General features: G+C 42.7%; 1 protein-coding gene across 13 annotated transcripts in view; it reads left to right on the top strand.

Annotated features, from left to right (window-relative positions):
• Window positions 1-12,094, top strand: part of nrap (nebulin-related anchoring protein) — a 108,945-nt gene that overhangs the window by 21,857 nt on the left and 74,994 nt on the right. For 11 of the 13 annotated variants that reach the window (XM_069899961.1, XM_069899958.1, XM_069899964.1 and 8 more), the window contains 2 exons: window positions 9,669-9,773; window positions 11,377-11,484. In XM_069899961.1, the coding sequence (XP_069756062.1) occupies window positions 9,669-9,773; window positions 11,377-11,484 (213 nt within the window). Of the gene's footprint in view, window positions 1-4,479; window positions 4,526-9,668; window positions 9,774-11,376; window positions 11,485-12,094 lie in introns of all 13 variants that reach the window. The other 2 variants (XM_069899969.1, XM_069899967.1) reach the window with 1 other exon arrangement.

Here is a 12,094-nt window from a genome sequence, read left to right as displayed (position 1 = left end):
CTCATACAGGTCCAACGCTGACTGTGTTAAATTGGACAATGTGCATGTAAAGTTCTACCTCATCTGGAAGGGTCTGTTTGTGGCCCAAGATGGAGGGGAAAGTAGAAACCTTATCCCCAAGTACTCCAAGGCACCCTATTCAGCTGCATATTGTCCTTTTGAAAGAATTTTAATTCCTGCAATTAAAACAGTTTGCAGAACGTGAAAGGATATTTTTTAAACCATGCATTCTAGTAGCTTTCTGCTTATAATGGAGTCAAGCTGAATGGAAAAAATGGTTTGAGACTAGAGTAATTGAAGCTTTCAGATTTATATTAATTTTAATTATCAATCTTTTACAGTTTATTGATTTTGTTCTTTATTATCTTTATTTTTGTGCGGAAGTTACACTTAACAAATTTAGTTTATGTACCATATATATAAACACATAAATATTGTTTACCTATGTTATTTTCTAAGTGGCCATTGCTTGCTGCATTCTTAATCACAGCTATTTTCAGGTTCATTGCAATCATTTTCCTTGTGTCTCTTTTAATACAACCCCTTATTTTTCCCTTATCAGACTTGTCCTCACCCTTAACACCTTCTCCTCTGTCTTCTCCCAATGCATGATTTAGCCCTGGACACACACATGGGTACACCCGCCTGTTCGTCAGGTCTGTGGAACAGTCCCAGTTCCAATCTTACTTGGGTACCACTCCTCAACTCTTCCTTTGCCTCATCAACAGCTGCATTGGTGCTAGCTTCCGTACCTGGGCAGAACTTGACAATTTAATTAATTTGGCCAACTTCCACCCTGCCCTTAAATTTACTTGAATGGCTTCTGACACCTCTCACTCCTTTGACCAGTCTGTCTCCATTTCATCCACAAACATCTATTACAAACCTACTGGTTCACAGCTACCAGGATAATACCTCTTCCCACTCTCTCTCTCTTGTCAGGGCACCATCCCTTTCTCTCAATTCCTCTGCCACATCTGCTCCCAGGAAAAGGCCTTCAGCTCCAAGACACACAAAGTGTCCTCTTTGTTTAATAAATATGGATTCACTGTTAATGATGAGGTTCTTTTTTAAAAAAAAAAAATTATTTTTCATACCATAAACCACATTGACCAAGATACATACATTTTCCTTCTCAAATATATACAGTGTTGTTTTCTCCCCCCCCCCCCCCCTTCCCATCCCACCCTCCCTACCTCTCCCCATCCATTTAAAGTACAAAATCTAAGATACATTAAACCAGTCAAACAATGTTGTCACTCAATAAAAACAAACAAGAAATTCCACTGAGTCAATTCTTTTCATTTCCTTCTCCTTTCGTTAATTTAGGTGGTGAATGTCCCCGGTAGGTTTTCTCTATTGTGTTTCATGTAAGGCTCCCATATTTGTTCAAATATTTCAATATTATTTCTTAAATTATATGTTATTTTTTCTAATGGAATACATTTATTCATTTCTATATACCATTGTTGTATTCTCAAATTATCTTCTAATTTCCAGATTGACATAATACATTTTTTTGCTACGGCTAGAGCTATCTTAACAAATCTTTTTTGTGCACCATCCAAATCAAGTCCAAATTCTTTGTTTTTTATCTTACTTAGGAGGAAGATCTCTGGGTTTTTTGGTATATTGTTTTCTGTAATTTTATTTAATATCTGGTTTAGATCTTCCCAAAATTTTTCTACTTTCTCACATGTCCAATGATAAGGTTCAACTGTATTTCTCATAGTCCTATCCACAATAGTCCTAATGCATTATTGTGTCCAGGGTTTAATAAAGAAAGTCAACTTCATGGTGTGCTGTAAGAAACGAGTGAGTGTATTCTTTATTTGTTTGTAAGCTGTTGTAAATCAGTCCAGCTACAAGAGCTTGGGAAAGTTAGAAAACAAGCACTGTAAATCGAGGAATTTTTAGAAGCAATTCCAAACTTCATTTTCTGATATCAGTCTTGGATTTGCCAGATGACCATAACAAAACATTCAGTTATAATTTTAATCTGAGAATTCTCAGATCGTAACTTAGTACTAAGAATTTTTTTGTAAAGCTGTTGTGGATTTAAAATTAGGGCCACATTAGAGTCATAAAGTGAAGTGCTGAACTAATTTATTAGAATTGAATTTCAAGAATATTCTCTTTATGCATAAAATATTTGTTTTTAAATAAGAGCTTATTTGACATATTGATGTGTATGTTATTTAATTAGCCTTTTAAGTTACTGAATGCTGTGGCGTGATGCCTCGTAACTTGAGACCACACATTACAGTGGTAAAATTATGTTCCTTTTTGCTTCAATGAATCTGGAGGATTCTAACCATTCAAATTGAAGCAATAGGAAAGGTACACAAACTTTGAAGTCCGATATTGGCTTAGCGTGGAACTTTTTTTTCTGACTCATTTTAAATTACTTTTTGATCTTTCCACTCAGGTCAATAATTAGGCTTGTATTCAGAATTTTGCCTTCTGAAATAATACCCTGCCAGCATTGAAAGTTCTTTCAATTTCTGCAACTAATGAAATGAACTATTATATTAATTTAAAAAAAACATTTTTTTCCCCTAATTTATGCTTTCTTGGGCTAGAGTAAAATTCAGCTTTAGTGTTGCACTGGAAAAAAAAAATCAGTCACACTCCTATCATTTAAACAATGCTGCATTTCTCAGCAAAAAGAATCTAAGTGAAAGATCTGCACTTAAAAAATTATGGCAGGCAATCTGATCAACATGAGGTATATTAGTCTCCCTCTTCCACTTGTACCTACAGCAGTAATAATGAGAAAACTTTTTAATGATGTTGATTGAGAGATGGATATTGAGCTGGACAAGGGCCATGGCCCACTTGTTTTTCTTCACAAAGAAACAAGCCTAAGGTTTTAATGGAAGGAATGCACCCCTACAGTTCAGCATTCCCACAGTGGTGGAGAATGTTGATACCAATTTTTTTCTCTCCATGTACTGAAGCATACTATTTTGAGCACTTGTTTCCAAAGTGCTCTTTGAGCCTAATTAAATTTTAAATGGGTGCCCCCTTCTGAATGATCAATCAGAGAGTAATATAATATTGAGGCACATGAAAAATTGTCAAGTTTCTAAGATTAAATGCCATACATTTCTCTCAAATTGAAATCAATGCAAATTTAATAAAACCTGTAAGATCTTTCTGCTTGTGTAACATGTGCAACGCGTAAAGGCTGCATAAATAGTTTGTTTGGATTTTTAATTAATATTTGTAATATCTATTTAGAGCCATAGAACACTATATCACAGAAAAAAGGCCTTTCGGTCCTTCTAGTCTATACCAAAATATTATTCTGCAAGTCCCATTGACCTGCACCCAGCCTGTAATCCTTCAGACCTTTCCCATCCATGCATCTATCCAATTTATTTTTAAAACTTGAGTGAGCCTGCAACACTCCCACCACTTTCTGAGTGAAGAAGTTCCTCGTAATGTTCCCCTAAACCTTTCCATTTTCACCCTAAGGCCATGTCCTCTCCTATTTATCTCTCCAAATCTAAGTGGAAATAACCTACTCACATTTACTCTGTCTATACCCCTCACAAATTTGGAAACCTCGATCTAATCTCCCCAAATCTACACTCCAAGGAATAAAGTTTAACCTGTTTAATCCTTCCCTGTAACTCAACTCCTGAAACGTGACAACATCCTAGTAAATCTTCTCTGCACTCTTTCGATCTTACTGATATCCTTCCTGTAGTTAGGTGATCAGAACTGCATACAATACTCCAAATTTGGCCTCATCAATGTCTTCTACAGCCCGTGATGCCACTCTCAGGTAATTATGTATGTGTATTCCCAGATCACTTTGTTCCTTTGTACTCCTCAGGGCCCTACCATTTACGATGTATGTCCTACCTTGGTTTGTCCTTCCAAAATGCAACACCTCACACTGGTCTGCATTAAATTCCATCTGCCATTTTTCAAGCACATTTTCATTTGGTCCAGATCCCTCTTCAAGCTTTGAAAGCCTTCCTCGCTGTCCACAACGCCTCCAATCTTAGTGTCATCATCAAACTTGATCCAATTTATCATATTATCATTGATATAGACAACAAATAACAATTATTTATTGTAAAGCACATTGATTGGTTTATATTATTGGTGAAAACACAATTTATAACTTTAATAGCACATTGATATTTGTAAGTTGGATCTGGATTATTATCATAGCCAACATTTGTTACCTAAAGTCAGTTGGGTTTGGTGAAATTCACTGATTTTCTTTGTATGACATAGTCAATTTTAAGAAGTTATCCCTCCAATTTGATACCACTATGTCTGTTTCTGGCATGTGACATTGGCACACTCAATTCGGCTGCAAATGAGCCAATTGTTATGTCCAGCCATGTGTCTGAAAGATGCCATTTATCTCTGCCAATGTGGATCTAAACATTTGTTACACACTATTTACTAGATTTAATTGTGGCTAACTTCAGTTGGGACACACAACCTGTTTTTCAGGATGCCAAGCCATGAGCCAAGAGTGTTTAAAGGACCTTTAAGAAGGGTAAGAAACCTGCATAGGAGAAGGCCACTCCGATATAAAACCTACGACTCAAGGACCTCGCTGCCACGTCCCAGCTTGCTTGGCCACGGCACACGAACCATGGGTGTAAAGGGTGGGGCCAGTACTGCGCGCACTGCACTCCACCTAAAAGCTCCTTTGCGCAGGCCCGAGGACAGGTCCACGTCCTCCCCCTCCACGTCCTCCCCCTCCACGTCCTCCCCCTCCACGTCCTCCCCCTCCACGTCCTCCCCCTCCACGTCCTCCCCCTCCACGTCCTCCCCCTCCACGTCCTCCCCCTCCACGTCCTCCCCCTCCACGTCCTCCCCCTCCACGTCCTCCCCCTCCACGTCCTCCCCCTCCACGTCCTCCCCCTCCACGTCCTCCCCCTCCACGTCCTCCCCCTCCACGTCCTCCCCCTCCACGTCCTCCCCCTCCACGTCCTCCCCCTCCACGTCCTCCCCCTCCACGTCCTCCCCCTCCACGTCCTCCCCCTCCACGTCCTCCCCCTCCACGTCCTCCCCCTCCACGTCCTCCCCCTCCACGTCCTCCCCCTCCACGTCCTCCCCCTCAAAAGATGCTCACAAACTCAAGCTAGCATGCTGGAACATCAGAACCATGCTAGACAAGACTGACAGCCACCGACCTGAACGTCGGTCTGCCCTCATTGCACATGAACTCCTCAGACTTGACATCGACATAGCCGCTCTCAGTGAAGTCCGCCTGGCAGATGTAGGCAGCCTCCAAGAACGCGGCGCGGGCTACACACTCTACTGGTCTGGCAAGCCTTCGGATGAACGACGCCTATCTGGTGTAGGCTTCATGGTCAAGAGCTTCATTGCCTCCAAACTCGAAAACCTTCCGACAGGCCTCTCGGACCGAATCATGTCCATGCGACTCCCACTTCAAAACAAGCGTCACATCACCCTCATCAGTGTCTATGCTCCAACCCTCCAGGCGGAACCAGCAGAAAAGAACAAGTTCTACACCGACCTGCGCAACCTCATCCAACGTACCCCTACAGCCGACAAGGTTGTCATCCTGGGCGACTTCAACGCTCGTGTCGGCAAAGACTCAGAAACCTGGCCAGGAATCCTGGGCAAGCATGGCGTCGGCAAGTGCCACGACAATGGGCGCCTCCTGTTGGAGCTCTGCGCAGAACAGCGGCTTGTCATTACAAACACCCTTTTTCAGCAGAGGGACAGCCTTAAGACCACCTGGATGCATCCCCGATCCAAACACTGGCACCTCCTGGACTACATCCTGGTGCGAGAAAGTGACAAACAAGACGTGCTCCACACCAGGGTCATGCCTAGCGCGGAATGCCACACTGACCACCGGCTGGTTCGCTGCAAGCTCAACCTTCACTTCAAGCCAAAGCCCAGGAACAATAAAGCCCCCAGAAAGAGGTTCAATGTTGGAAAACTGCAGTCAGACGAAGCGAGAGGAAACTTCCAGGCAAACCTCAAAGCAAAGCTCGACGATGCAACCCGCCTCACGGACCCGTCCCCTGAAACCCTCTGGGATCAGTTGAAGACTACCATACTGCAATCCACTGAAGAGGTACTGGGCTTCTCCTCCAGGAAAAACAAGGACTGGTTTGACGAAAACAGCCAGGAAATCCAGGAGCTGCTGGCAAAGAAGCGAGCTGCCCACCAGGCTCACCTTACAAAGCCGTCCTGTCCAGAGAAAAAACAAGCCTTCCGTCGCGCATGCAGCCATCTTCAGCGCAAACTCCGGGAGATCCAAAATGAGTGGTGGACTAGCCTCGCCAAACGAACACAGCTCAGCGCGGACATTGGCGACTTCAGGGGTTTCTACGAGGCTCTAAAGGCTGTGTACGGCCCCTCACCCCAAGTCCAAAGCCCGCTGCGCAGCTCAGACGGCAAAGTCCTCCTCAGCGACAAGATCTCCATCCTCAACCGATGGTCAGAACACTTCCAATCTCTTTTCAGTACCAACCGCTCAGTCCAAGATTCCGCCCTGCTCCAGCTCCCTCAACAGCCCCTAAGGCTAGAGCTGGATGAGGTTCCCACCCTGGATGAGACATATAAGGCAATCGAACAACTGAAAAGTGGCAAAGCAGCAGATATGGATGGAATCCCCCCAGAAGTCTGGAAGGCTGGCGGCAAAACTCTGCATGCCAAACTGCATGAGTTTTTCAAGCTTTGTTGGGACCAAGGTAAACTGCCTCAGGATCTTCGTGATGCCACCATCATCACCCTGTACAAAAACAAAGGCGAGAAATCAGACTGCTCAAACTACAGGGGAATCACATTGCTCTCCATTGCAGGCAAAATCTTCGCTAGGATTCTACTAAATAGAATAATACCTAGTGTCGCCGAGAATATTCTCCCAGAATCACAGTGCGGCTTTCGCGCAAACAGAGGAACCACTGACATGGTCTTTGCCCTCAGACAGCTCCAAGAAAAGTGCAGAGAACAAAACAAAGGACTCTACATCACCTTTGTTGACCTCACCAAAGCCTTTGACACCGTGAGCAGGAAAGGGCTTTGGCAAATACTAGAGCGCATCGGATGTCCCCCAAAGTTCCTCAACATGATTATCCAACTGCACGAAAACCAACAAGGTCGGGTCAGATACAGCAATGAGCTCTCTGAACCCTTCTCCATTAACAATGGCGTGAAGCAAGGCTGTGTTCTCGCACCAACCCTCTTTTCAATCTTCTTCAGCATGATGCTGAACCAAGCCATGAAAGACCCCAACAATGAAGACGCTGTTTACATCCGGTACCGCACGGATGGCAGTCTCTTCAATCTGAGGCGCCTGCAAGCTCACACCAAGACACAAGAGAAACTTGTCCGTGAACTACTCTTTGCAGATGATGCCGCTTTAGTTGCCCATTCAGAGCCAGCTCTTCAGCGCTTGACGTCCTGCTTTGCGGAAACTGCCAAAATGTTTGGCCTGGAAGTCAGCCTGAAGAAAACTGAGGTCCTCCATCAGCCAGCTCCCCACCATGACTACCAGCCCCCCCACATCTCCATCGGGCACACAAAACTCAAAACGGTCAACCAGTTTACCTATCTCGGCTGCACCATTTCATCAGATGCAAGGATCGACAATGAGATAGACAACAGACTCGCCAAGGCAAATAGCGCCTTTGGAAGACTACACAAAAGAGTCTGGAAAAACAACCAACTGAAAAACCTCACAAAGATAAGCGTATACAGAGCCGTTGTCATACCCACACTCCTGTTCGGCTCCGAATCATGGGTCCTCTACCGGCACCACCTACGGCTCCTAGAACGCTTCCACCAGCGTTGTCTCCGCTCCATCCTCAACATCCATTGGAGCGCTCACACCCCTAACGTTGAGGTACTCGAGATGGCAGAGGTCGACAGCATCGAGTCCACGCTGCTGAAGATCCAGCTGCGCTGGATGGGTCACGTCTCCAGAATGGAGGACCATCGCCTTCCCAAGATCGTATTATATGGCGAGCTCTCCACTGGCCACCGTGACAGAGGTGCACCAAAGAAAAGGTACAAGGACTGCCTAAAGAAATCTCTTGGTGCCTGCCACATTGACCACCGCCAGTGGGCTGATAACGCCTCAAACCGTGCATCTTGGCGCCTCACAGTTTGGCGGGCAGCAGCCTCCTTTGAAGAAGACCGCAGAGCCCACCTCACTGACAAAAGGCAAAGGAGGAAAAACCCAACACCCAACCCCAACCAACCAATTTTCCCTTGCAACCGCTGCAATCGTGTCTGCCTGTCCCGCATCGGACTGGTCAGCCACAAACGAGCCTGCAGCTGACGTGGACTTTTTACCCCCTCCATAAATCTTCGTCCGCGAAGCCAAGCCAAAGTAAAAAGTAAGAAGCTGCCATCAAAAGGCCAATTAAAACATATTTTAAATGAGTTGTATTCAAGAGAATTAACTCTTCTTTGGCTTGGCTTTGCGGACGAAGATTTATGGAGGGGGTAAATGTCCACGTCAGCTGCAGGCTGATTTGTGACTGAATACAGACCACCTTCTGATGACAACTTCCATTAAGTAGAGAATTGTCATAAAATGGAATCATGGTTTGCTAATCTCACGATTTGAGGTCACTAGGGCTGGAAATGATTCTGTGAATTTTGTGGACTTGTACTGCCAGTTTACTTCAGCATGTATAGCATACATCACATAGCTGAATCCAAATTATAATCTGCAGTAATCTGAATCTAAATATACAGTCAAACTCTTGGTATCCACCAGCTATGGGAATGTTAGATGCTGGTAAGTGTATTTTGCAGTTGCTTGAGAATTACTCCTGCAATGCCTATCTAATGGACCTGCATCAAGAATAAACTGTTCAAAAGACAAAAACACTATACTGTAGTCACACTGAGCAAACTTCACTTGCATGAAAATCTAAACCTTAAAGTATTTTACTTGATTTTCAACCACACTCTGAATTTTTTTTTAACCGTTACTGCATCTGTAGGTTCCCTCTCTCCGCGGATCCACCTAAAAGATGAACAATAACATTATAGATAATTAACACCCCCCCCCCCCCACCAAGTTTACAGATAAAGCCTCTGACTAGGTTGACTCTTTGCAAGCAGGGATAAGGAGGCACTTTAAGAGAGTCACCTCCCAACGGCGAGGGGCATCAACCAGCTCTTCATCCTGGGCACACTGTTTCACACAACTTTATTCAAACAACTGCTACGAGAAAAGCACGGCCAAGGTTCTCCGCTGGCTGAATATTTGCTCCCAACTTGACCAAAAGTTTATGGGTTATTTCAGAGAACATTTACTTTTTAAAATTTTAAAATTAAATATTTTTTACTTATTTTAATTTTTAAAAACTTTATTTTGCTTTTTTTTTCTAGTTGCTTGAATTCTGGACACCACTTAGATTAAAAAAAAACAAGTACAAACAATCAAATATAATTTATTTTAAATGATTAATAGTTAAAATTAATGCTTCAAAGTCTCAATATTTGTTTTTTTTTTGAAGTAGGAGAACAAAAGCAAACCCAGAAATATAGTGAAAGACCATTTCTGAAATGTCAATGTGTATAGGTGTTTTCTTAACCAGAGGAGTGTTCCTAATTTTCTGATTTTTTTTTTTTTTTTTTTTTTTACTTCAGTCTATACTTGAAACTTTGTTCATTTTCTCTTTAATTTTGCATACCAGTTCCAACACTCTGAAAACTATGAGAAGGACATTAAGGAAAATTGGAGCCAGGCAGCAGGTGCTGAAGTGGCCATGAGAAGAGAGAATTCTGTAAAGTATAATCAGGTTGGTGAGGCAGTAAAAGGCAATGTTGAATCTCTCTATATTTTCTTGATCATCTGAATTATTTAACTGCTTTTAATTAAAGTGTACAGTTTAGATGATCGATTCCCTGCCCTCAGTTAGTGATAAACCCATTTTTCAGTTTCCTTGAGTATTTTTTTTTAACTTGAAATACTTCCATTCCAACTCTGTAAGATTTTTTTTGTTGTTTCTGGAATTTAGCTGAAACGGGACACGTGCCTTTTTGTTTGAGGTAAATTTTGCTCCTGAGACTATTTGAAATCTTCATGCCCAGTTTGATATTGGAGAGTGCAACAGGAGCTGGGATGGTTTCATTCAGGATCCTTTAAAAGCCTCTGCAGCTAAAGCAGTGTCTGTCACCAAAAAAGCAAATTTCTTTGAAAATCAAATCAAAATGGAAACCAAATGTTCCCAGGAGAAGCTGGAATTCTTTCTAACTCTGCAGTGGTATCCCAAAAGGGAATTGTCACCCAATGTCCTAAGACTTGACCCTGGCATCAACCAAAGGAAGCAGGACAGGAGCAGCCTGTGGTAATAGGGAAATATTACTGAGGTCAGGCTTCTAGCTGGGGAGCCCCAACAAACACAATTGTATATCAAAAGCACTGGTATTAGCTGTTTATTATGTCCTAATATTGTTTCGAATTGAATGAATAATCATCTAGAACAGGACGATCAGCAAACAAGGCAAAGTACACCAGTAAATGAGCTCTTGTCATGAATTCCTTTTAATTAAAAAAAATCTTCCAAATTTTTTTTGTGTTACTAAACTTCTGTGTAAGTGGACACTTTCTTTAAAGAATGTGGTTTTCAGAATATGGATTTTTTTTTAACAAAGACTGCTGACTGATTATGGGGGAACATAATAGGACACTAGTCGGTGAAGATACTGGATTATTCAGGTGGAAATTGAACAGACAGATAACTTTGAATGCATTGATTTTTAAAAAAAATTGTTGCTATCACTTTGACTGGAAAAGAAGAAGAGTTAGTGCATTGGCTTATAGCCATTTACAGTACAGAAACAGGTCAGTTCGGCCCTTCTAGTCCATGCCGAACAATTTCTCCCACCTAGACCCACTGGCCCTCAAGTGGGCTGCTCCGGCCCTCATCACTCCAGTACCGCTGCTCCACTCTGTGCCTTCTTTCTTTCCCCCCCCACCCCCCCAACACACACACACTGAATGCTATTCTGGAAGGAACAAGGAACATTTACCCTCGTCCTACCGTTCGGTCTCAATCATACAACACTGTCAAGGCCAGGTCTTGCGACACCTTCTTGTTGCTGTTTTTGGTAAGCTCCGGCACCTAGAAAAAATTAGCACTGCACCCAATTATAGGTGTTTTACCAATGAAGTGCACTTTTCAGCTAACATGATACCCTACTCTTTTGTCTTGTGTGACACTAGACCTTGAATGTGTTTTATTGTAACTTTCTGTTTTACTTTTGCACTATTTGACTTGTCTAAATGGCATACACACAAAGTTTTGCACTGTTTTCACTGTAAACTTAACAATAACAATTCAATTTAAATGTAATTGCCAATAGGGATGAACTTACTACATTTTTCTCCCTCTCTGACAGCCTGAATTCTCTGTTGATTTTGAGGAAATTCAGGGGAAAGGGAGTTTCCCTGCCATGATTACACCAGCATACTATAATGCCAAGAGAGCCAATGATCTTGCAAGTGATGTAAGTATTTGGTGTGGGAAACCTAGAACATTGCAGTACTGTACAGGCTCTTGTGCTCATGTATACCTACCCAAAAAAAGAAATCCTCCTTAACTTGTCCACTCTAATTTTCATTCATCCATGTGCCTTTCTAAGAGTCTCTTAAATGCCCCTATTGTTCCAACCTCCACCAGCACTCCTGACAATGCTTTCCAGGCTCCCACAGCTCTCTATGTGTTGGGGGGGGGGGGGGGGTGGGGGGGGAAGAAAAAAATCACCTGAACTTTCCTGTTTGTTTTGTACAGATGTCCTCTGTTGTGCAGTTTCCGGTAAAAATCAAAAAGTACAGAATTAGGTGTAGAATCTAAAAAAAAAATTAGTGCACTATCTGACAGATGTACACATTGAAGGGAGGGGAAATTGTCAATTCTAGAGTGGTCATGTGATTAGAGTGAGAAAATGTAGTTATTCAGGTTTCTGTGTCCTCTCTGACAAATGAGAACAAGATCAATACGGCATTATTTGCCTGTAGCCTTGCATTTGTGAGATCTATGTCCCTGAAGCATCGTGAGCATTTATTGTCTTTCTACACTGGTGAGAATGCGGGAAATCACCAGGGTGACTGGTGGAG

Source organism: Narcine bancroftii, chromosome 10 (genome assembly GCF_036971445.1).
Source record: "Narcine bancroftii isolate sNarBan1 chromosome 10, sNarBan1.hap1, whole genome shotgun sequence".
Taxonomy (NCBI): domain Eukaryota; kingdom Metazoa; phylum Chordata; class Chondrichthyes; order Torpediniformes; family Narcinidae; genus Narcine; species Narcine bancroftii.
This window is presented reverse-complemented; position numbering and strand designations above follow the sequence as displayed.